Source organism: Equus asinus, chromosome 3, assembly GCF_041296235.1.
Source record: "Equus asinus isolate D_3611 breed Donkey chromosome 3, EquAss-T2T_v2, whole genome shotgun sequence".
NCBI classification, from domain to species: Eukaryota; Metazoa; Chordata; class Mammalia; order Perissodactyla; family Equidae; genus Equus; species Equus asinus.
In genome coordinates, this window is record NC_091792.1 from 76730150 (window position 1) to 76752612 (window position 22463).

The 22463-nt window shown below is 55.1% G+C and overlaps 1 protein-coding gene and 1 long non-coding RNA gene across 10 annotated transcripts in view; one reads left to right on the forward strand and one right to left on the reverse strand.

Moving 5' to 3' along the window:
* The first annotated feature begins 247 nt into the window (after nt 1-247).
* LOC139039706 (serine/threonine-protein phosphatase 2A regulatory subunit B'' subunit beta-like) overlaps nt 248-22463 on the forward strand; it is a 56032-nt gene continuing 33816 nt past the window's right edge. For 8 of the 9 annotated variants that reach the window (XR_011502408.1, XR_011502409.1, XR_011502411.1 and 5 more), the window contains exons 1-2: nt 248-1411; nt 14822-15007. Coding sequence is in view for 3 of the 9 variants with exons in the window: in XM_070506476.1 (XP_070362577.1) it covers nt 1064-1411; nt 14822-15007 (534 nt within the window). In the remaining 6 variants the exon portion in view is untranslated. Of the gene's footprint in view, nt 1412-14821; nt 15008-20337; nt 20554-22463 lie in introns of those variants that run through there. The other variant, XM_070506475.1, reaches the window with a different exon arrangement.
* LOC139044923 (uncharacterized) lies at nt 15015-22459 on the reverse strand. Its single transcript, XR_011502416.1, has 3 exons — nt 22062-22459; nt 20257-20473; nt 15015-19365 (listed from the first exon to the last, which is right to left on the reverse strand). It is a non-coding gene; the product is annotated as an uncharacterized lncRNA (long non-coding RNA).

The following is a 22463-nucleotide window of genomic DNA, read 5'->3' on the forward strand; positions in this document are numbered from 1 at the left end:
TAGTGTAGTTTTGATTTGCATTTCCCTGATGATCAGCGATGATAAGCATCTGTTCCTGTGCCTATTGGCCATCAGTATATCTTCTTTGGAGAAATGTCTGTTCATGTCTCCAGCCCATTTTTTGATTGGGTTGTTTGATGTTTTGTTGTTGAGTTGCGTGGGCCCAGGCGACTCGGCCCCCACTGCAGCCTTGGTCCTTCCTGCGGGAGCGGGCGGAGGTGCCGGGTGTCCGTGTGTCCGCTGGCCGCATCCTCAGTGCACCTGCTGTCTGCTGCCCTGTTGACGTTTATGTGACTGGCTCCTACCTTATGGTGTGCGTTAGCGCTACATCCTGCGTTGTGGTTACGTTCTGCCCTGTTGGTACTTTGTGCACTGTCGTTATTTTGGACGTTCTGGTTACTTGGTACTTTGTCGTGACGTTCCACACTGTCGTTCCATATTGTTACCTTGTATGTTGTGGTACTTTCTGCCCTGTCCTGACATTCTACGTTTTGTCGTGTGGAACCGGCACCAAGACTACAGAAGCCAGAATACTCACCCCCTCACCCGATTTTTGAAGAGAAAACTTTCCGGTGTCCTCTGCAGCTTCAGTATGTTTTCTCAGCCTCTAACGAGCAGGGGAAGCTGGGGCGGGCAGACCCCTTTGTTCCCAGTGCGTTTTCAGGGAGGGAACAGCTGCTTGGCTGCATCTGGGTCCCAGGCTGGGGCCTCAGCGTAGAACCAGCTCCTCCGCGAGGAGCCTGTGGCAGGTCCCCTTTAGTCGTGGGCGGGCGGGCAGGCTTTGCTTCTGGGGAGAGCGCCACCTCCCCGCTGTGCGAGCGCTGGCAGGCGGCCCCAGATCTGCCCCAGATCGGCTGTCCTTGCTGACCTGTTTGTGCCCTGTGCGTCCACACTGAGCCACAGCCGGGGTCCCTGCAGACACCGCCCCCTGCAAGGCCTCCCGCACCCTCAGCAGTCGCGCAGAGAGCTGCTCGGTCAGGGCGCGCCAGCTGTCCCCTCCTGCCTGCACAGCCGCCGGCCCGCCCGCCCGCGGGAGGGGTGGCCTGCCACCCCTCCTCCAGCCATGTGCCCTCCTCAGCCTGTGGAACGCGCGCCGCCTGGGCCGGCCCCCACAGCGCCTGGCCAGCGACGCACGGAGTGCGCTGAGCCCAGCCACCCCAACCGTCCTGCTGGGCGCAGCTGCCGCCCCGAGCCCAGTGGCCCCAGCCAGGCCCAGCCCCGAGAGCAAGAGCCAGAGCGAGGTGCCTGGCCCGGGCCCTGGCGGCCCACGCGAGCCGACATGCGGCTCCACGAGCCGTCGCTGTGCCAGGACCCCAGCCTGAGGCAGGAGCTGGCCTCACTGGCCCGCGGCTGCGACTTCGTGCTGCCCTCCCGCTTCAAGAAGAGGCTCAAGGCCTTCCAGCAGATCCAGGTCTGCCGCATGTCACCCCCCCGGCCCACCCGGGTCCCTCCCGAGTCCCTCCCTGGTGTGGGGGGGTGGGGGCTGCTCGCACCCACCCATGCAGGGAGCGTGGGTCCCGCGTGAAGTCGCTGGGAGAGCTCCTAAGAGCTCGCCCGTTGCTGGAGTTTTGGCGGCAGGTGCCGCGGTGTGGCCAGGATGCAAGCCCCCAGCGCGTGGACAGGTTCTGGCTCGGGTGGGGACCTGACCCTGTGGTCCCGGTGGGAAGCCTGGCCCATGGTCACGGCCATCTCCGTGATGACACGGCCCTGTGGGACGCCTGGCCTTCTCGGCCACATGGTGTTTACTGGGCTGTGGGGATCTGCACACATGGGCCGGGCAAGTGGATGGCTCGGTGCTGATAGTGAGTAGTTGGCGTGTAGACACCCTCTCCATGGTTGTGTGTGCTCAGAGGAGTAAGACCTGCTGTGTCTACACCTTGGACGTGTTACGAGTTAGCTTGAGGGACCCAGTCGTTTGGAAGCATCAGACAGCCCGTGATCCCCAGAGTCTGTCTGTGACTCGAGGGGTCTCTCCGTGGCATATCTTGTCCTCGCCTCAGCTCTGGGCCGGTGCTGGGGGCAGGGCCACAGGGCTTGGGGCCGGGGCTCCTGCTCCTGAACGCCTCACCTCTTGCAGTTAGACACCCGCACTTTTTCTCTAGGCCAGGACTTAACGTCCTGTTGTGGCCAAAAAAAATGACATCCAATCAGACCGGGCCATCTGGGGGAAAAAAAGACCTGCCTTCTGCTGATATTTTAATGGGAGTTTTTCTGGGATCATATCTCAGCTTTTACACAGCTTGGGAATTTTTCCTGTCTTGTGTCTTCCAACTTCTGAAGTTTTGTCTGCAGCTGGGGAAGGTGTGAGTCTGTCCCTAGATTTTAAGGAAAGTGCCTGCATTTGGAGACCCAGGAGTGGAATCTGCCCCACGCGGGTCCTGCTTTGACGATAGGAAAACAGATGTGGGGCAGTTAGGGTTTCTCCTGATGGTCCACTTGGCTGTGTGGGAGACCCGGAAATCCCTCCAGCCTCGCCCAGGATGGTCGTGCCTGGGGGCCCGGCTCTCCACAGAGCCCATGCAGGAAAGTCTGCATTGCTTTAGGGCTGCTGCTTATCAAATGAAAATCACTTTTTGGGAATCAAACTTTATGAATTCATTTCATGGGAAGTTGTTTCTTGTCACAGAAAACATGTCTCAACCTTGCTTCTCAGCCGTGACGATGTGCATTGCGTAACGTGAGTGCTCCCTGGGCTGCAGGCGGTGGACCAGTGGGTCTTTCTCATGGGGGTTGTGGGAGGAGCAGAAGGAGAGTTCTCCTGGCTCCTTTCACCCCAAGATGTTGGAGGGCGGATTCGGGACACAGCCTTGGGGGGGGTCAGCAAACATCTTTGGGAGAGGCTGGGGGTAGAGGGAGAGGCTGGGGGTGGAGGGAGGGAGGTGGTGCTTCAGCCTGACGGCCACGCCACCCGCTCAGTGGGCCCCCCTGGCCCGGAGCAGAGGACCCTGGGGCACGGCTGTGCCATCCACAGTGGAGCCATCCCTGCTCCCGCCTCCCATGTCCACCCGCCCACCCTGCCCAGGGATTCTCGGGCCTTCTGGGCGCCGAGCAGCGCCAACTCCCGGTGGTCACTGCAGGCTCTCTCAGGCCCAGGACATGCTCGGTTCGCCCCGCTGGAAGGGGTCCTGAGCGTCCTGTACCCCGGGGGTCCCCTCGCCCACTCTCCACAAACAGGCTCAGGCACAGTTGACGGGCGCCTCTGCTCCTCCACTCTGTCACCTTGCTGTGGGCCAGGACACGCTGTCCAGCCTCCCTGCAGGGTCCTTCAGGGCACACAGACCCCGCTGAGCGTCATTCCAGACCCCAGTGTGGCCACCCCCTGGGGACAGTCCTGGACTCTGAGCTGACCTCCCCTCCCTGGGGTGACAGCGTGGCCTCCCAGCTCTGCCTGTCCCAGATGGCAAGTGGGCCACAGTCTGGGGTCCTAGTCTGGGTGGGGTCACAGTACCCTGCAGGAAGGGTCATGAATACCCCCTTTGATCCACATTCCCAGGACCCTGGCAGCTGGAAGCGGCCCCTCTGTCCACTCGGCTGTGGATGCAGGTTCCCCTCACAGGCCACTCCAGAGCCGCACACACGCCCCCTTGGGAGCCCGTCCTGTGGGGCAGGTGCAGAGCCAGGCTGACAGTGTCCAGGCCGGGGACCCCGCTCAGCCGGGCTCCCCCGTCTGTGTCAGTGTTGGGAACACAGCTCTGCTCCCTCCTGTGAACGCGGCTGGCCCAGCAGCCTCCACAGTGAGCCCGGCCCCTCCTGTGCTGGAGGGAGATCCTTCGCACGAACCCGTGTGCAGGGCCTGGCTCCCCCGTTGTTGTCTTTGGCTCCCCTGTGTTAAACTTTGACCTCTGGCTCCCATCTGTCAGCGTGGAGTGTCGTTCACGCGTTTAGTTGGCGCACCTCCTGCCAGCTGGTGTGGAGGGTCCACGGGAGCCGAGGAGAAAGCTCGCGGCCCACAGGGGCCTCCTGTTGGGTGCAGCATCTTTGGGGCCTGGGCTCACCTGGAATCCACAGGCTGTCCCCCTGAGCTCCCTGGCCCCGTCCAGGGCCCCGTCCCGGCCTTGCTGCTGCATCCGGTCTCAGACGGGGCCGCCCAGGACGCTGCTGGGCTTGGCCGCTCCGGCCCAGCGTCCCTGCCTGGCCTGCTCTCATTCTGCCACCTGTGCCCTGTCCTGGCCCGTTGGAGTCGGAGGGACCCATCTGATGTCCCAGCACGTGCCGTCTGACCCCTCTGGGACCTGACCGTCCGAGGCTGGTGTTGGGAGGTGTGACCCCAGAGACACAGCTGGACGGATTTCTGCTGGGCTCCCCCACACCCTTCTGCGGGAGAAGAGATGCCTTTGCTTTATCCCAGGGCTTGGATTTTGGTCGTGGGGGCACCGCTCCGCCGCACTGTGTGTTCTGGGAGGCCCATGGGCGAGTCTGAGGTCCCAGGAGTGGGGTCGAGTCAGGGAGCAGGCGGCTGGGGCCCTCTACAGAGGTAGCTCTCCGTGAGGCCGTGCCCCTTGATCGGGGCTGCAGGGGGCCTGCGTGGGGCGGGGCGGGTGGGAGCCCAGGCAAGAGGCTTGGGGACCCGAATGCCCCTTGGTCGGCTGGTTGTCATTTTTTAAGAGGCCTGAGCCGTACTTTAGGACTCTCCTTTCACACACACACGTGTGTGTTTTTGCCACTTTTGTTCATTCCAGTCATCTGGCCGCGTCCCCTGGAGGTCGGGGAATGCGCCCCACGGTCCCTGCAGGACCTGCTGAGACCTGTTTTGCGGCCCAGGAGGTGGCCAGCCCCCAACGGCGTCCTGTGTGTTGGAAAAGAATGTGAGAGCTGCAGCTGTGCTGGGGCCGCATCTATTTCTGTCCCGGAGATTAAACTTGTAAATCTCCCGTGTCTGCAGCAGGCTGTTTGTTTCTCGTTGTCCAGTCAGCTCCGTCATCGCTCCGGGGAGCTGGGCCCGGCCTCCCTGGGGGCTGGACCTCTGCTTTTCCCTGCAGCGTCTGCCGTGTCCGTGTGGGGCTCCTGGGGCCGGCATCGGCCAGCTCTGAGGCATGTCGTTTCCCCTGGTCGCCTGCCCTGACGCGGTCCCTGTCTCTCTCTAGTACTGTCCACACCTCCACCTCTTGTGTGCACGTCAGTCCAGCCACCCCACGGCCCCTCTACCCTTTTCCGTCTTTTGAGAAGATGTTCACCCTCTGCACCCTTACGTCTTATGTGTGTCTCTTGTGAATAGACACGATTCTCTTTTTCCTTCTGATCTTCATCTTTTAACTGTGCCGTTTGTCTGTTTCCACGTGTTATGACTGTTCGTCCATCTTGGTTTATTTTCGTCCTGTCCTTTCTTGCCTCCTCTTTCTCTTTTCCTCTCCTACTTTGGAGTATTCCCTTGCTCCTAGCTGACTGCTCATCCTAGAAATGGCCACTACTGGATTTTTCCAGGTGAAAAATTAATACCTTTGCCTTCCAGCTCAAAACACTCAGATGGGGGCTGGCCCAGTGGCGCAGCAGTTAAGTGAGCATGTTCTGCTTCAGCGGCCCGGGGTCCACCAGTTCGGATCCCAGGTGCAGACATGGCACCACTTGGCAAGCCATGCTGTGGTAGGCGTCCCACATATAAAGTAGAGGAAGATGGGCACGGATGTTAGCTCAGGCCCAGTCTTCCTCAGCAAAAAGAGGAGGATCGGCAGATGCTCAGGGCTAATCTTCTTCAACAAAAAAAAACAAAACTCTCAGACACTTCCATTCCATGACCCCATTCATTTTATACTGCTGTTGTTGCCTTCGGAGGGTTTTTAAAAAGAAATAAAATCGCCGCCTTATGATGATTCACACAGTCAGCGTGTTGAGATTTGCCCCCCATACGCCCCTTTCCTGCATCTCCGACCTGCGTCAGGAGCACTTGGCTTCTGCCTGACGCACGGTCCCCCGCACATCCTGGACCAGCGTCTGCTGACAGTGGCCGGCTCGCTTTTGCTTTTCTTCCGTTTTGGTCTCAAACTGTCTCCATGTTGGTTTTGTGTGGCAGACACCTCCCGGGAGGTGGCGTTTGGGCGAAAGGGCAGCCGCTCTCCTCCAGCTCTGGCCCCTGCATTTCTGTCGAGAAGCTGGCTGCAGGGCTCCTGGGTCGCTCCTTTGGAGACGGTCCCCTTTTCTGTTCCGTTCCGTCTCCTTGTGGCAGGTTCTGAGGATCTGCCGCTGTCTTGGGTGTTGTCCAGTCTCGTCGTCCGGTGTGCAGTGTGGGTCGCTCCAAGGACTCCTGCTTGGGGTTCCTTGGGCCTCGGGTCTCAGGATGTGTCTCCAGCTCTGCAGCTGCAGGCTCAGCACCTGCGTCTCCTCCCTCCCGGGGCACGAGTCCCTCCCAGCTGTGCTGCTCTGCTCTCCAACCCAGAAAGCAAGTGTGTTTCCTGTTCTTCTGGACGTTTTATTTGGGGCTGTCTTAAGTCTCCTCACTCTTGCATCTTCAAGCCTCTCCCTGTCTTGATATATGAAGCGTGTCGGCTCTCATTCTCAACAACGTCAGAGTCCGGAGTCTTCGCCAGCCCAGCTGCTCCCTGCTTGCCGGCTCTCCCCCATGGTGCCTTCCTTTCATGTGTGTTTGTGCATTTTGATCATGAACGCCTCACTTTCCTTGGAACTTGGGGCGTTTTCTGAGTCCCGAGTTGAGGATGGTTCACCTCAGCACATCTTGCTGCTTCCGGGCACTGCTGATCTGTGGCAGCCTGATGTCGTCGGCTGGAGGGTTTGGGGACCAGGCACAGGATGTACATTTGGTTTGCACACTTGACTGGGAGTCTGCTGTGAGCTCTCGGGAGCTTCGCCACCACCCCTGCCCACAGCCCCTTGATGCAGCACCAGCTTTCAGGCCTATGATTGTCCTTTCCTTCCTGGGGTCAGAGGTTGGTGGGGATTTATTTCCACTTCATTCTTCTCACTGCAGGGGCAGCCCCCAGGATCCCGCTCAGGGGGCAGCCTCCGTCGAGGATGCTGGATGTTGCCTCCTGTCCCCGAGCTCTGCAACACTGTGAGGTGACGGTCACTTCACCCCCTTGAGTGCACTCCCTGAAGGCAGCGCCTGTCCAGCCTCTCCTGGCCTCGCTGGGTGCCCCTTCCCAGCGTCCGTGCCCTGAGAGTCCTTCCTCTCTTGCCAGTCCGTGAGGCACTCAGGAAGATGTTTGTCAAGTGCTCTCCCCAGCATTTCCAGCTGCCTTCCTCAGAAGGGCTGGTCCGGGTACCTGGGTCTTGACAGGGCCGCAGAAAGAGCACACATGTTAGCATTTACTTCTCCCTGAGTCGATCCTGCAAGTCCAGCACCAGAACTGGGTCATCCAGTGTTGCGCTGTGCCTCAGGGAGTGAGTTGGTGGGAGACGCTTGCTTCCCCATGAGTGTGAGAGACATGGAAGGTTCCAGGCTGGGAGAGACTCACTGTGGACAGAGGGAAACAGAGTCATGTGGCCAAGTTCTCTGAGGTAGCAGCTTTCCGAACACAGCGAAAGGTGTTTTCCTTTCAGGGGAGCTCTTTGGGATGTGCGTTCCATCACTGCATATTGCTGGGGGCCTGCTCTGTGCCAGGCACTGGAGGGTAGCTGCACCTTCTAGTTGGGATGACAGAAAAGCCTACAGAGCCTGACTGGGATGACAGTACCTGTGAAGGGGCGGCAGGTGGGGTGGGATGTGTGTTCTGTCAGGGATGACCTTGTGACCTGCGGTGATGTATTCTGTGAGGGGGCAGCAGATGGGGTGGGATGTGTGTTCTGTCAGGGATGACCTTGTGACCCGGGGTGATGGTTCCTGTGAGGGGGCAGCAGATGGGGTGGGATGTGTGTTCTGTCAGGGATGACCTTGTAACCTGGGATGATGGTTCCTGTGAGGGGGCAGCAGGTGGGGTGGGATGAGTGTTCTGTCAGGGATGACCTCGTGACCTGGGGTAACGGTTACTATGAGGGGGCGGCAGGTGGGGTGGGATGTGTGTTCTGTCAGGGATGACCTTGTGACCTGGGGTGAGGTTCCTGTGAAGGGGCGGCAGGTGGGGTGGGATGTGTGTTCTGTCAGGGATGACCTCGTGACCTGGGGTGATTGTTCCTATGAGGGGGCTGCAGGTGAGGTGGGATGTGTGGTGTGTAGGATGACCTTGTGACCTGGGGTGATGGCTCCTGTGAAGGGGCAGCAGGTAGGGTGGGATGTTTGTCCTGTCAGGGATGACCTTGTGACCTGGGGTAACGGTTACTATGAGGGGGCGGCAGGTGGGGTGGGATGTGTGGTGTGTCAGGGATGACCTTGTGACCTGGGGTGATGGTTGGTGTGAGGGGACGGCAGGTGGGAGTGGGCTCAGGCGGGGGGTGTTGTGTTGTCTATTGATGACATGCTAGTGGCAGGTGGGATCTGATCATGGTCTTAGATGAGGTAAGGCAGTGTTTGTGGGGCGCCTGGGAACAGTAGGCACAAAGGCCCTGAGGTGGGCAGTGACAGGGGCAGTCATTAGCGCCTCCACACACCCGCTGTGCCCCAGGGAGCTGTGGTGCAGTGGTTCTCAAACTCCTGACCCAGGGGACCGTCCTCCTGTACCAGCGTGTTGGTGGAAGGGACGTGTGGCACCCTCAAGGGAAGCCCTCCTGCTGGCAGCAGCCAGTGTGGCCATGCGGGGTGTCTGCAGGGCGCTGTCAAGAGCACCAAAGACCTGTGGTTGTGTCTTTGCCCCTAAGTTTGTAGCTGTCTCCCTTCCTCCCTCCCTCCATCTGCCAAATTCCCCCCAAATTCCCCCCGTCCGCATGGCTCTGACCACAGGGGCCGTCTCTCACTGCGCAGCCCATGTGGGCGTCCTCCCTCCACCATGGTCAAGCTCCCCAGGCAGTAAGCTCGCTCGTGTCCCACTCTGCTCGTCCTGTGCCGCTGTCCAGAAGGTCATGTCTCATGGAGCTATGCGTGTGTCCTCGGGGCCAGGCCTCAGGGCCCGGAGCAGAGGAAGACAGGAGCTCTGCTGTGTTCCAGGGTCAGAAGGACCCGGGCTGCCGCACGAGGCGAGGGGTTCCTGGAGATCAGCGAGCTGTGTGTCCACCCCCAGGAACAGACACACGAGCTGAGGCAGAGACAGGCCCTCGCGTGGCAGCCCTGGGCGTGGAGGCCTCATGCGTGTGTGTGCGTCTGTGTGTGTGTCTCCATCGCGACCAGCAGGCCCTTCCCCGCCAGTCCTGACTGGGAGGCCCATTTGGCTGTTGGGCCCCATCCCCTTCCTGTTCCTGCCCCTGGAGACAAGCGGACCAGCAGACGGTGGGGGATGGAGAAGGAGGAACAGGTGACTGAGCCGGTGCCATCGCTGTCGTGGGAATCTCTGCGCCATGTGCTCAGGAAGCGGGTAGAAACCGTCAGATGTGGTTCATCCCGTGCAGTGTGAATACTGCCTCCTAGAGTGCTCAGTCTTTGCAGCTTCGGAAGACACGTTGGCGCGTCTCCACCCACAGAGGTTTGGTGAACTTGCTCCTGACGCGTGGTTTCTGCCCCTTGCGAGGCCCACACAGGACCTGGGGCTCCCCGTGCCCTTGGCCCAGGCTGGCCCCTCTGCCCGGGTGGCCCATCAGCTTCTCCCTCTCGGACTGCAGCCGAGCCTGCATCAGGGGGGCCCGGTGTCCATCCTCCTTGGAACTGGCCCCCCATGTCCTTCTCTATACCTCTGGCCTCTCCTGTTGTCCGAGGCCTCCCCGCCCAGCAGGGCCATGGGAGGGTCGATGGGCCACTGTACAGACCTCAGACGTTGTCCCCGTGGTGCCGGTCGTTCTGAGTTCGTGAGCACAGGGCACGTGCTCAGATGTCATAAAGTAGCTCCCAGTGCTGCCTTGGACCATCTGTTAGACCAACGAGAGAATGAAGCCGACTACAAACGTGATCTAAAAACTCCCGTGTGGTGACAGACGTCACAAAGTAAATAAAAAGACGTGGGGCCTGGGGACGGAGGACAAAACTCACAAAGCCGAAGACACGTGCCGCCCTGGGAATGGTCAGAGGAGGAACAGAAATGACGGCACAGCGTGGAGTAGAGAAGGGGCAGGGAAGATGGTGTCCTTGCCTTTTAGACAAATGAGGAGATGCTCCACCTGGTTCAGAGTACGGTGGGGGTGGAGCCTGATGCCTGTGTGGTGTCTTAGTTCCCCCAGACGGCGGAACCTCAGTTTGACAGCGCCCTCTGCTGACGGGGCAGGAGGGAATGCGGTGTCGGAGATGGTGGTGGCCCCCGGAGCTCCTCCCGCAGGAGCACGTGGACGAGCCACACTCTTGCGGTGCTGAGGCCGTGCCGGCTGCCTCCCTGTGCTCCCATTCAGATTGGGGCCTTTGTAAGCTTCTTGCACTCGCTCACCTTTAAACAACGCAGGACAGGCGCCTAGCCCGTGGTGGGGACCGCCCACCTTTAGGACTGTGGTGTGTGCAGACACCAGCACCAGGGACACCAGGCCCCCAAAGCCCCCTCAGGAGGTGCTCGCATGTATCCTCACGCCTAGGACAGGAGCCACGAGCACTCGCTGCTGCTGCTGCTGCTCCACAAAGGGGCATGCTGGCCTCCCGCCCTCCCCTCACGTGTGGTGGCGGCCGGGTCACCGCGAGGTCACCAGGGCACAAAGGCCACGTTACTTCCCCAGGCAGAGCCGCCAGGACCCCAGGGCAAAGCCTTGCTCGCGGATCCCAGCCTGGATTCGCATCTGCGTAGACTGCGGATTCATGAGGAGGTCTGGTCGCCACGCGTGACTTGTGCAGATGAAGACAGACTTCCTCGTGAGTGTCCAGCGAGGTTCCAGAGCTGTCGCTTGGCAGCCCTTGGGCAGGAAATGTCCCTATGTCTCCACAGGAGGGGGGCACAGATAGTGGGCGTGAGCGACACAGGGCCTGACACCACATGTCCAGGACGCCCCAGTGAGCCCACCCCGCTGCTTTCAGGGCTTCGTGTGGTGGAGTCAGCATCACGCCGTCACCAGCTGGAGTGTGCCTGTGGCCATCCAGGGGGAGGAGGGCACCCATGGGGACGCTCGGGCCAGCCAGGGGGGCGAGGGTGAGCCTCGTGGTGGATTGCTGTGCACTGACAGCCGCAGGAAGATTTGATTTAAGTTCTTTGTCACGTTCTGTCCATTTTGTCAAAGTCCATTTCTCAGGACCGGCCTGAGTATTAACTGTGTAACGGGTCTGGCAGAAGCCGGCTGACACGGTGACAGCAACCTCGTTTTCAGGAATCACACCTGGTCGTAGGCGAGAGGCCGAGCAGTGTGTCTGCATGGAGGCGTAGCAGCGCTGTCATCCCTCTTCCTTGTCCTTTCCCAGGTGACCAGGTGCGCGGCCTCCTAGCGCTGACCAGCAGCGAACGACGTCCCTGTGACTTAGCAGCCCAGGGGTCTGTGTCAGCCCAGCCATGGACTGGGGAGAAGGCACATGGTTGACAACGGCTCCAGAACCAGCCCAGGGGCAGCCACCCCACAGTGTAGGTGCCCTGCCCTCTGCCTGGAGCGCCAGACTCCTTGTGCCTCAGTTTTCCCACCGTGAATACAGGATGCTGGTGGCACGTCAGTCACAGATTGTCCTGAACGCGGCAGTTGAGTGAGATGGCTCATGGGAAGATGTGGTCGGTGCTCAGGAAACACCAACACCGTATTGCACAAAGGTACAAGGGCAGCGACTGTGGCCGACAGCTCAGGGCATTGGGCTCGCAATTCATTCCGCCTCGCGGGAGAGAAGAAAAGAGAAAGACGGGAAAACGGAACCACCGCCACAAGGCAAGGAAACAGGCACTCAGGGGCCTGCCCCGGGGGCACAGCAGTTAAGTTTACAGGCTCCGCTTCGGTGGCCTGGGGTTCGCGGGTTCGGATCCCAGGCGCAGACCTAGCACCGCTCGTCAAGTCACGCTGAGGCGGCCTCCTTCATATGAAGTAGTAGACGATTGGGACAGATGTTAGCTCAGTAACAGTCTTCCTCACAAAAAATTAAAAAAATGAAAAATGGCCCTCAGTCTTTGTTCCAGAAATCGAGGGGAAAAGTTATCTTCCTCAAAGCGAATCGTGGGCACCCCCAGCAGATCTGTTGAACCGAACCCTCTCCTTCCAAGGAGGCAGCTCTGGGTGTGGCTTCCCCTCCCGCCTGTCCCTGGGCCACGGTGGGTGTGGTTTTGGCTCAGTGCTGCTGTGCAGGGCTGTCACATCAGGACTCAGTGATTCTGACACTGTAACCCAATCCCCGTGGAACAGGACATCCCGGGCTGGGAGGAGGGGGATCAGCCTGTGTCCCTGGGTGCTGACTCGGGCCGAGTCTCGTGAAGGGTGGGCCCGAGGTCATCGTCCAGCCTTTGCTCTGCTCTGAGGCTTAGTCCACAGTGTGGTCCTCGTGCTTCCCACCGTCCATGGCAGATCCACCTCGCTCAGCACAGCCGGCCTGCAATAGGTGCCGGAACCTCAGGGCCGCCCTTTGCAGCCTCTCCTTTCTGATCACCGTGCCGTCCACATCTGCCTCTCGGCTCTCAGCACTGAGGTGACCCTGCGTCAAACCCCTGACTGTTTTATTTGCCCTGTTGTGATCACAGGGCTCATTGTCGTGCGTCTGCAGGCTCTCCCCATAGCCCCCCAGTACAGCAGACTCAGGACAGCAACACCTCTGGACGTGTTGCTGTCGTCTGTGGGTCACGTCAGTGGGGCAGGACAGAAAGCGTTTACAAGTGACTCCTCCTCCTAGTGCTGGAGGGAAAACAGACAGGTGACACAGGGCGTCCCGGGACATGACTGAGGGGACGCGAGGCCGTCCCGAGATGTGACTGAAGGGGACATGGGGCCATGCTGAGACGTGACTGAGGGGATGCGGGGCCACCCTGAGACATGACTGAGGGGGACATGGGCCCCTCCCGAGACGTGAGTGAGGGGGACGAGGGACCGTCCCGGGACGTGAGTGAGGGGATGCAGGGCCGTTCTGAGACGTGACTGAGGGGATGCAGGGCCGTCCCGAGACGTGACTGAGGGGGACGTGGGGCCATCCTGAGACGTGACTGAGGGGACGTGGGGGGCCATCCCAAGACATGAGTGAGGGGGACGTGGGGCCATCCCGAGACGTGACTGAGAGAACATGGGCCGTCCCTGAGATGGACTGATGGACTGAGGAGGACACTAGCCGGTCCCAGAGGCTGCAGCTGGGTGGTGAAGAGGCCCCCGTTGCAGGACGAGATGTGTAGGACACCCGCAGGTTTCAGTGGGGAGCCGTGTTGACTGTGTATCCTGGTGGCAAATTGGTAGTGCTGTTGGTGTCTGGTGTTCCAGCCCCTGGTCCCTGTGGCATGAGGCGGTGGCTGCATGAGCTGTGCTCTGTCACTCGGCCTTGGGGAGGGTGGCTGACATGTGAGTGCCCCGTGGCGCATGGAGGGGACCCCCCACCTGGGCGTTCGGGCCTGCTGGCGGTGCCATTCCTCTGGGTAAGAACCATGCTGTGCCCGGTCACTGGGCCGGCCCTGGACCCTCTGTGGTGTTTCCTCGGCCTGCTGTGTTGTGTGTGTGTCTCCTGCACGCTCAGGGTCTGCAGGTCCTATGTGGTCCCGTGGTGTCCCGTGTGCATTGGGTTCCCCAGACCTTGTTGAGTTGGGGACCCTCACAGTGCACTCTCCTGACCATCTGCCCACTCCCGGCCCCATCAGCCCCCGTGGCCTCAGGCATTGGGTTTTTGCTGCTCAGTCCAGTCCTTCCCCAGTAGGACGCTGGGCTGTTCCTGCCTCCTGAGACTGTGGCCTCGTGTCCCCAGCCCTAGAGAATGTAGGGTGTAGACCGGAGATGCGTCCATGGGCCAGACTGTGCCTCCCCGTCACTGCCCGTCGAGGCCGACCGGGTGCCTGGTCCTCGGCGGCCGTCTACGACCCGGCTCCCAGGAGCTGTTTCTGGCCCCAGAAGGCCTCTCCTGAGTCAGCAGGGAGATGCTGCTGAGTCCTGCTGGGCGACCGTGCCCACCGTAGTGGGAACAGCGAGCCTCATGGGCTCGGCCTCAGAGGAGATTCAGAGCCTCTCCCCCCTCGGTGCTGCAGACCCGGCCTGGGGCCAACTTTCGGCAGTCATTCCTTAACCGGGTCCACTGAACAGCTCTTTCTGCTTGGGGGCATTTTAAACAACCGTGTTTTATATACAGAGTCCCCCCTTCCGCCTGTAACGACAGCCCCACAGCAGGTCAGCTCCCTGAATCCCCGAGGGCACGTCCCGACACCACTGTGTCTTGGAAAGCATGTCAGGAGGTCAAACTTCTCCGAAGTAGTTGCTGCTGAAGGTGCTGGCTTCACTTGGGGTGGCTCAGCTGCCGTTCTGCCTTCTGGCGAGAAAGAGGCTGCAGGGCCAGATCCTTTCCCGGAGGGCCATCCCAGGTCAGGTGACAGACGTACGTCCCATTCTCCGGGAGGCACACGTGGGAACCAGCGACTGCAGGTGTGGGCCCCAAAGAGAGGCCACACCTGTCCTGGCTGTGAGCGAGCGCCATTGACGGCCCGCCTGGAGGACCCTGATCCCAGGAGGACTGCGGGGCAGGCTCCCCACAAGGACCTGTGCCAGCCTCCCTGGCAGCCTGGGCCGTCAGCTGTCACTGTTGCGGGGTCACACTGAGGCAGGGCTGGGGGAGGCTCAGCAGTGTGGATCAGTGGTATGTGACGCTCCCTTGTGGTGTGTGACCTTTCGGATGCGGGTGGCCTCATGGCTGGAGTTGGCCCCCAGGATTGTCTGGCGTTCTGTGCACATTGGGGTTCCGTGGCCCCGTGCGCTCACTTTGAGAACGGTGCCGCCCCTGTCTGTTACGGGTTCATGTGAGGACGATGTTTCCTGTTCCCAAGTCCTCACCACCTGTCTCATTTCTCAGGTCCAGACAAAGAAGGAGGAGCCCCTGCCACCAGCCAGCAGCCAGAGCATCCCCACCTTCTACTTCCCCCGAGGCCGTCCGCAGGGGACAGTGAACGTCGATGCCGTCATCACCAAGATTGAGCGGACCTTCGCCCAGTTTCCGCACGAGAGAGCCACCATGGAGGACATGGGCAAGGTGGCCAAGGTGGGTGCCCTGCGTGCTGCCTCTGGGCAGCACCACGTTCACGGGTTGGTGCTTGTGTTCTGTTTTCAGGATCTGAAACACAGTGGAGACTCTGTATTAACGGTTGTGCCAAATATTGAAGACAGACATGCCTGTGCGTTGTTGCCCTCCCAGATGGAGCAGCGTTCACCTTTGCATTTTTTAAGCAACTGATCCCCTGAGGTCCAGCCTGGGCCTTCCTCTGCGCCCTCCTGCCCCGTGTCTCTCCCTGCGTAGGGTGGGTGCTAGTGGACCCACAGTCCATGCGCAGCAACATGTCGATTTTGAACTTAGCCTAACACATGATCCCCCGTGCATTGTCTCACCATTTGGTTTTGAAATTCGGTGGCATGTCTCCAGGCCATCCATGTTGACATGTGTAGACACATGTAGACGAGCACAATCGTGGTTTCCCACATCGCCTCAGCCGCGTGGGAAGGCTCCCGTGTAGCCGGCGGCTGGCACGGCCCCTCCTGGGTGCTGGCGTTGACGCGTCCCGCTCCCCCATGGATCGGGCTGCCTTGGGCTGTGCTCCTGAGCTCCGCCTTCAGGCCGCATTGGGGTGCTTGTGCTTCCCCTTTGCCCCTGTGCTTCCGGGGTGCTTTCTCTCTCTTTCTTCATCCCCACCCTCCCCTCTGGAATGTCTCTTCCTATTCTGGATGCTGACCCTCCGTCCATGTGTGTTGTGAGCAGGTTCTGTTCCACCTGCTGAATGGTTCACGTGCTTCCTTTTGCTTGCAGTTTTTAGGGCTTGTCCTCTTTTCTTGTTGGAACTGCTTTATTGAGATATAAGTCTCGGACCACAGTTCACCCATTTAAAACGTACAACTCAGCACAATGCAGTGTATGCCCGGAGTTGTGCAGCCATCATCGTAGTCAACTGGAGGACATTTTTGTCACCCCCTAAAAGAAACCCTGTACCCTTTAGCTGTCATCCCCCCTCCCCCACCCCCAACTAATCCACTTCCTGTCTCTGTAGGTTCGAGTATCCTGGACATCTTATGTAAACAGATCCATACCATGTGTGGCTTTTTGTGTCTGCCTTCTTTCCCTCAGCACACAGCCAGACCCGGGCGACACTGGGGGCTCGGCTCCAGGCCCCCACAACAAAGTGAATGTCACCATAAAGCAAGTCACACGAATTGTTTGGTTTCCGAGTGCAGATAAAAGTTAGGTTTATGCTATGCTGTAGTCTAAGTGGGTGATAGCATTATGACTAAAGAAAAGTGCATACCCTAATTAAAAAATACCATATTGCTAAAAAATGCTAACCAGCACCTGAGCCTTCAGCAAGTCATCTTCTCTTTGCTGGTGGAGCATCTGGTGAAAAACGCAATAAAGCAAAGCGCGGTAAAGCGAGGAGCAATAAAGGAAGTGCTTTATTGCAAAATAAAGCAAAAATACAAGTGAGCCTGTGTTTTCAAGGTTCGTCTGTATTGGGGCGTGTGTCAGTGGCACGTCCTTTCAGCGTCCCGTTGTGCATTTATCCATTCATCAACTGATGGACGTCTGGGTTGGCCCACCTTTGGGCTGTGGTGCACAGGGCTGCTGGAACACGCGTGTGTGAGTCTTGGTGTGCAGGTGTAGGGTTCTCTCAGATATACACACCTAGGAGTGGAATTGCTGGGACACATGGCGACACCATGTTTAACGCTTTGAGGAGCCACAAGACCATTTCCCAAAGCAGCTGCCCCATTTTGCATTCCCACCGGCAGCGTAGGAGGGTTCCGATCTCTCACACCCTCGCCAGCACTTGTGTCTTGCTGATTGTAGACAGCGTGTCCTAGGGGGCACGAAGTGTCTCCTGGTGGTTTTGACTCGCATTTCCCTGAAGACTGTCATGTTGAGCAGCTTTTCATCTGCTTATTGGCTATTTGTGCATCTTCTTTGTAGAAATGTTTGTTTAGATCCTGTGCCCGTTCTTTAACTGGATTGTCACTTTATTGTCCAATTGTAAGAGTTCTTTATATATTCTAGATTCAAGTCCCTTATCCAATACTTGGTGTGCATTTTTTCCCATTCTCTGAGTTGTTTTTTCTTTTTTTTAATTATATGTACTCAGCACCTGAAAAACTGAGAATTGACCTGAGTCTTTTTTAACCTTTTCTTTTTTGCTGAGGAAGACTGGACCTGAGCTAACATCTGTGCCAGTCTTCCTCTATTTTGGATGTGGGCTGCTGCAACAGCATGGCTTGTTGAGCGGTGTGTAAGTCTGTGCCCAGGATCTGAACCCACCAACACTGGGCCACTGAAGCAGAGTGTGCAAACTTAACTACTGTACCACCAGGCTGACCCCTTTTTTCAGTTTTTGATAGTCTTCCATGATGCCAAAAAGTTTTTGTTTGTTTGATAAAGTTCACTTTATCTGTTTTTTCATTTGTTGCCCGTACTTTTGCCGTCATATCCAAGAAATCATTGCCAGATGCAAGGTCATGAAGATTTGCTTTTGTTTTTTCCTGAGAGTTTCTAGTTTCGGCCTTTACGTCTAGGTCTTTGATCCATTTTGAGTTAATTTTTGAATATAGTGATGCAGTGGTCAAACTCCATTTTTTACGTCTGGAAATCCAGTTGTCTCAGCACCAAGGCTGAAGAGACCATTCTTTCCCCGTCCAGCGGCCCTGGCCCCCTTGTTGAAAATCAGTTCCCCATAAATATGAGGGTTTAGTACTGGATTCTGATTCTAGCCCTTGACCTGTCCTTGTGTCTTTATGCCAGTTCCACCCTGTCTTGATTACTGCTGCTTTGTAGTCGGTTTTGAAATGGGACGTGTGAGTCCCTTCTCAAGCTTGTTTTGGCTCTCCGTGGACCCTTGCAACTCCTTATGGATTTTAGGGTCAGCTTGTCAGTTTCTGCAGAGACGCCAGCTGGGGTTCTGCTGGGCTCGCGTTGACTCTGTAGATCGGTGTGGGGAGTATGGCCGTCTTACTACTGTCTTCTCATCCGTGTACATAGGACGTCTTCCACTCATTTAGGTCTTAGTTTCTTTCGAAGATGTTTTGTAGTTTTCAAGTATAAGTTTTGCACATCTTCTGTTAAATTTGTTCTGAAGCATTTTATTCTTTTTGATGCTATTATAACTGGAATGCTTCTCTGAATTTTATTTTCAGCTTGTTCATTGCAAGTGTATAAAAATGCAATTAATTCCTGTGTACTGATCTTGTATCCTGCAGTCCTCTGAACTCATTTATTCGTTCTAATAGTGTTTTAGCGTATTCCTTAGGATTTTGTGTGTACATGATCATGTTACCTGCGGCTAGAAATAGTTTCGCTTCTTCCTTCCCGGTGTGGATCTGTTATTTCCTTGTCGCGCCCGACTGCTCTGGGAAGAACCTGTAGCGTGGTGTGGTGTTGATGTCCGAGAGTGGAGGTTCTTGATCCTGCCCTTGGGAAAAGCATCCAGTCCTTCACCGCTAAGCATGCTGTGAGCGTGGGTTTTCACAGATACCCTTTATCGGGTTGGGGACTTTCCTTTCCATTCCTGGTTTGGTCAGCGTTTTTATCAAGAAAAGATGTTAGCTTGGTCGGATGCTTTTCCTGTGTCTGTTGAGAGGCCCGTGTGGTTTGGTTCTTTATTCTATGGATGAGGTGCATTACGTGAGTTGGTTTTTCCAATGTTAAACCAACCTTGCGTTCTGGAGCAAATCCCACTTGGCCATCGTGTGTGGTCCTTTTTCTGCGTGGCTGGATTTCACTGGCTGGTATTCTGTGGATGGTTTTTGTGTCCGTATCCAGAAGAGATACTGGCTGGCAGTTTTCCTGTGATTCCTGTGTCTGGTTTTGGTATTAGGGTAACACTGGTCCAAGAGGAAGATCGGAAGTGTCCCCTTCTCTTCTGTTAGAGATCGCCTTTTTAAAGTATGTTTTTAAATTTTGTTTTATAAGTATGTAAAAACGTACATGGTTCCAAGGTCAAAACTCACAAACCAGATATATTCCCATAAGTCCAGAGTCTACCCCTGTCTGTTCAACTCTGCTCTCTTCCTCCCCCATAAGTAACAGTTTTCATAAATTTGGCTTATCCTTTATTTTTTAATATGAGCAAATACCTACAAATATACATCTGTGTATGTACACACATATTTAATTTCTTCCCTTTCTTGGATGAGAAGTAGCACGCTGTTCTATGCTTGGGTGTGTTCTCTCTGAACATTATGGGTGGCGATCACTCCCCATTGGCGAGGTGGCCCTCGCTTTGCATGTTCGTGTGGGAGCATGAAAGTGACCCCACGAGCTGAAACCTGTGTAGCTTTTCTACTTCTTTGGCGGCTTTCTCCGGGCACGGTTGCTGGGCGAGAAGCAGTGGGTGTCTGCTGTGGACAGTTTGGTGAGTTCCAGTGGGCCTGTCAAGCCGTCAGCACAGTCAGCATGATGAGCGTCTCCACTGGCCCCTAAACTCTGCTTCATTCTCATCCCTCCCGCCCCCAGCCCCAGGCTCCCTGTGGTCACTATTGATTAGGGATTTCTAGAATTGTACATAAACTAAATCATACTGCAGATACTTTCATTCTTTTTATGGTGGTAAAATTCACATAAAGTTCCACCAGCATTTTAACCATTTTAAGATGTACAATTCAGGGGCCTTTATTTCATAGACAGTGTTGCACAACCATTACCACTGTCTGGTTCCCGAACATTCACATCCCCCTACAAGGGAATCCCGGGTTCTGTAGCAGTCACTCCCCATTCCCCACGCCCAGCCCCTGGCAACCATGAGTCCCCTTTCTGTCTGTGGATTGGCCTGTTGTGTTTCAAAAAGATCTGGGCAAAAGTTTTGATACAAATGAAAATAAAACCAAACCCACCTTCCCTAAGCGTCATTTTTTAAGAACAGCCAGAGAAGTGTGATGGTTTGGTGCCTAAGCTTCCTTTCCTGCTGAAATTCTCATCCAGCCTGGCACCAACCTGAAGGAAATCACCTCACTCCTCATGCTCATCGCCCTTCCCTCTTGGGACCTGGGACCTTCCTCCCAGGACCTTGGGGTTAGGGGCTAATAATGGAAGTGAAGTCACTTAGAAAACACAGAAAAGCAACTTTAGGAGATATGTCACTTCAGGTAATCTAATCCCATCCATCAAACAAAATCTGCAAGTGTTTGGTGGTGAGGATGTGGTCTATTTTCCAGAAATCACAGACAGCTTATATTGCTTCCTGTGAAAACTTTTTCACCTCCTGTACAAGCTCCCATCCAACCCAAGTACGTTTCTTAAGTAGTCTCAACAGAAAAACTAACCTGAGAATGATTTAACGGGACTTTCAATTCTAAAAGATCCAGTGTCAAACGCTTTATGATCAACTTCCTTTGGCACCGCAGAGCCCACGGCCTCAGCACGCTCTCCCGGCTGCATCCTCTCTCTCATTGCCTTCTTCACAGCAGCGAGGCGACCCCCATCTGCGATCCCAGCATCATCATGTTTTGGTTCACTCGCTATACCCGAGACAACTTTTTCCTACAAAGAGAAATTATGACATTTACTAAAGCAACTCATTACCATCTTATAAGAAAAATGAATAAAGCATGCCTAAAATATTTCACACATCCATCTTATGCTTATCAAGTTCCTAGTATGTGCTAAACATGCTGGGGGTCAAAGGTAAAGGACAAAGTTCCTGCCCTCAAGGAGTTAGTTGTGGTTGTCGTTTAATGTAAACAAAGATAGGACCCTTCAACATGTCTAAAAACTGATGGAAAAGAGAGAACAAGGCTAACTGATGGGATGAGAGGTCAATGACTAAGAGATCTGGGGGAATGGTTCCAAAGTACAGATAAAAGATTAGTTTGATTTTAACTGTTCAGTAGTCTTAACGGTGGCCTATAAAATAATGTAGGAGAGAAACACTGGTGGTAAGGGGCAGAATTACAAGGCTCCGACATAATGCTGTCTTGACACAGCCGTTATCTGCGTCACTGATGGTGTTATGTCCCCAGGACTAAGCACCCGATAAGAAATGCGCACGGCAGGTCCAAATGTCCCAGCATCCTTCCTGTTTAACAGACTTGAAATTCATTCAATCAATCTCGTCACTGTCCTCAGGGCCTTTGTCATTAGTAAGACATTACTAACGTCTTACTAAGACATTACTTCATTAGTAAAATAAGGAGACTTCATTAGTAAAACAATCCTACAATAATCCTTTAATACTCTAACATCTTAAACTCCTAAGACAGAATTCAAAACAGAGTTTTTATTTGGATTACACAGCATAATAAAGTACCAGTTTAGAAACCTGATTTTACAACCAGAGGCATTTTTCTAAAATCTAAAAGAAAAAGTGGCAGGGCTCCAAGCTGGCTTGAGAAGTAGCAATTCTGAACCAAAAGCTTGGAGTTAAAATATTTTGGGAAAAAAATTAGTACAAATAGATAAGAATGGAATCTATCATGTCAACAAAGCCAATTTTACAGAGAAAATAGGAAATTTTACATGATAAAATTTGGGAAGAAGAGAGAGAGTCTAAGAGTCATTGTTCCTCTTTTCTACTTAAAAAGTTCTTTCATTTTGAAATATATCACGCACAAGAGTATAGAAAGCAGAGATGGCATAACCTGTGGGTTAAGAACATGGGTTCTGGAATGAGAAACCCAGCTCCACCCTGGGCACGTGCTCGAGTCTTCCTGGCCTCAGATTCCCCACCCGGGGATAACGGCACCCACCTCACAGGACTGTTGTGAGGATTAACTGAGTCAATGTGTGTGAGGGCCTGGGAAGCATAGTTGGCACATTATATAAATTATGTACTACTGCTATTATTACTGCAAAACAATGTATAGGTACAGTTTAAAGAATAAAACACACTGGTACATACCGTTACTTAGCAACTCAGAAGCTCTCAGGAGGACCAAATCCAATCTCAGCCCCACCTCCCCCGCCAGAAATAACCATCCTGAATTTTGTGTTGACCTTTCCTCACTCTTTCAAGACAATCAGGACATTGTAATAGATGACACGTTTTGTGAAATGAAAAACCTGAAGCTAAATGTTTCTAAAGCTTAAATTCATTAAAGTAAAAGTCTATATTAGAAATCCACAAATTTACCTGAAACACATCTTTGCTCGTATTGCTGGCTTTCTCCCATCCACACTCCTCAAGTATGGTCAGATTGTTGAATTTCTGGCGTAGATCCTGTATCTGTTAATAAATGAAGCACAAGTTTATCAGATTAATGCTAACCATATTAAATTTACAAATTAATGCCCAAAAGCTTCAAACAAATTGACAACGACTTGGACTGGTGACATAAAATTAGACTGTCATTGTCAATTTTGTATTCAAATGAATTCTTATGGTAAAATTGTTCATTGTTATTTTATGTTAAAAATCTACATAAAGGATGTCATATGTGAATAACTCCCAAACTATTATGGTAGGAGAGATATCCTAAATTATACAGTGTGAACACAATCTCTCCGTTTTTTTGTTTTGTTTTTTTTTTTTTTT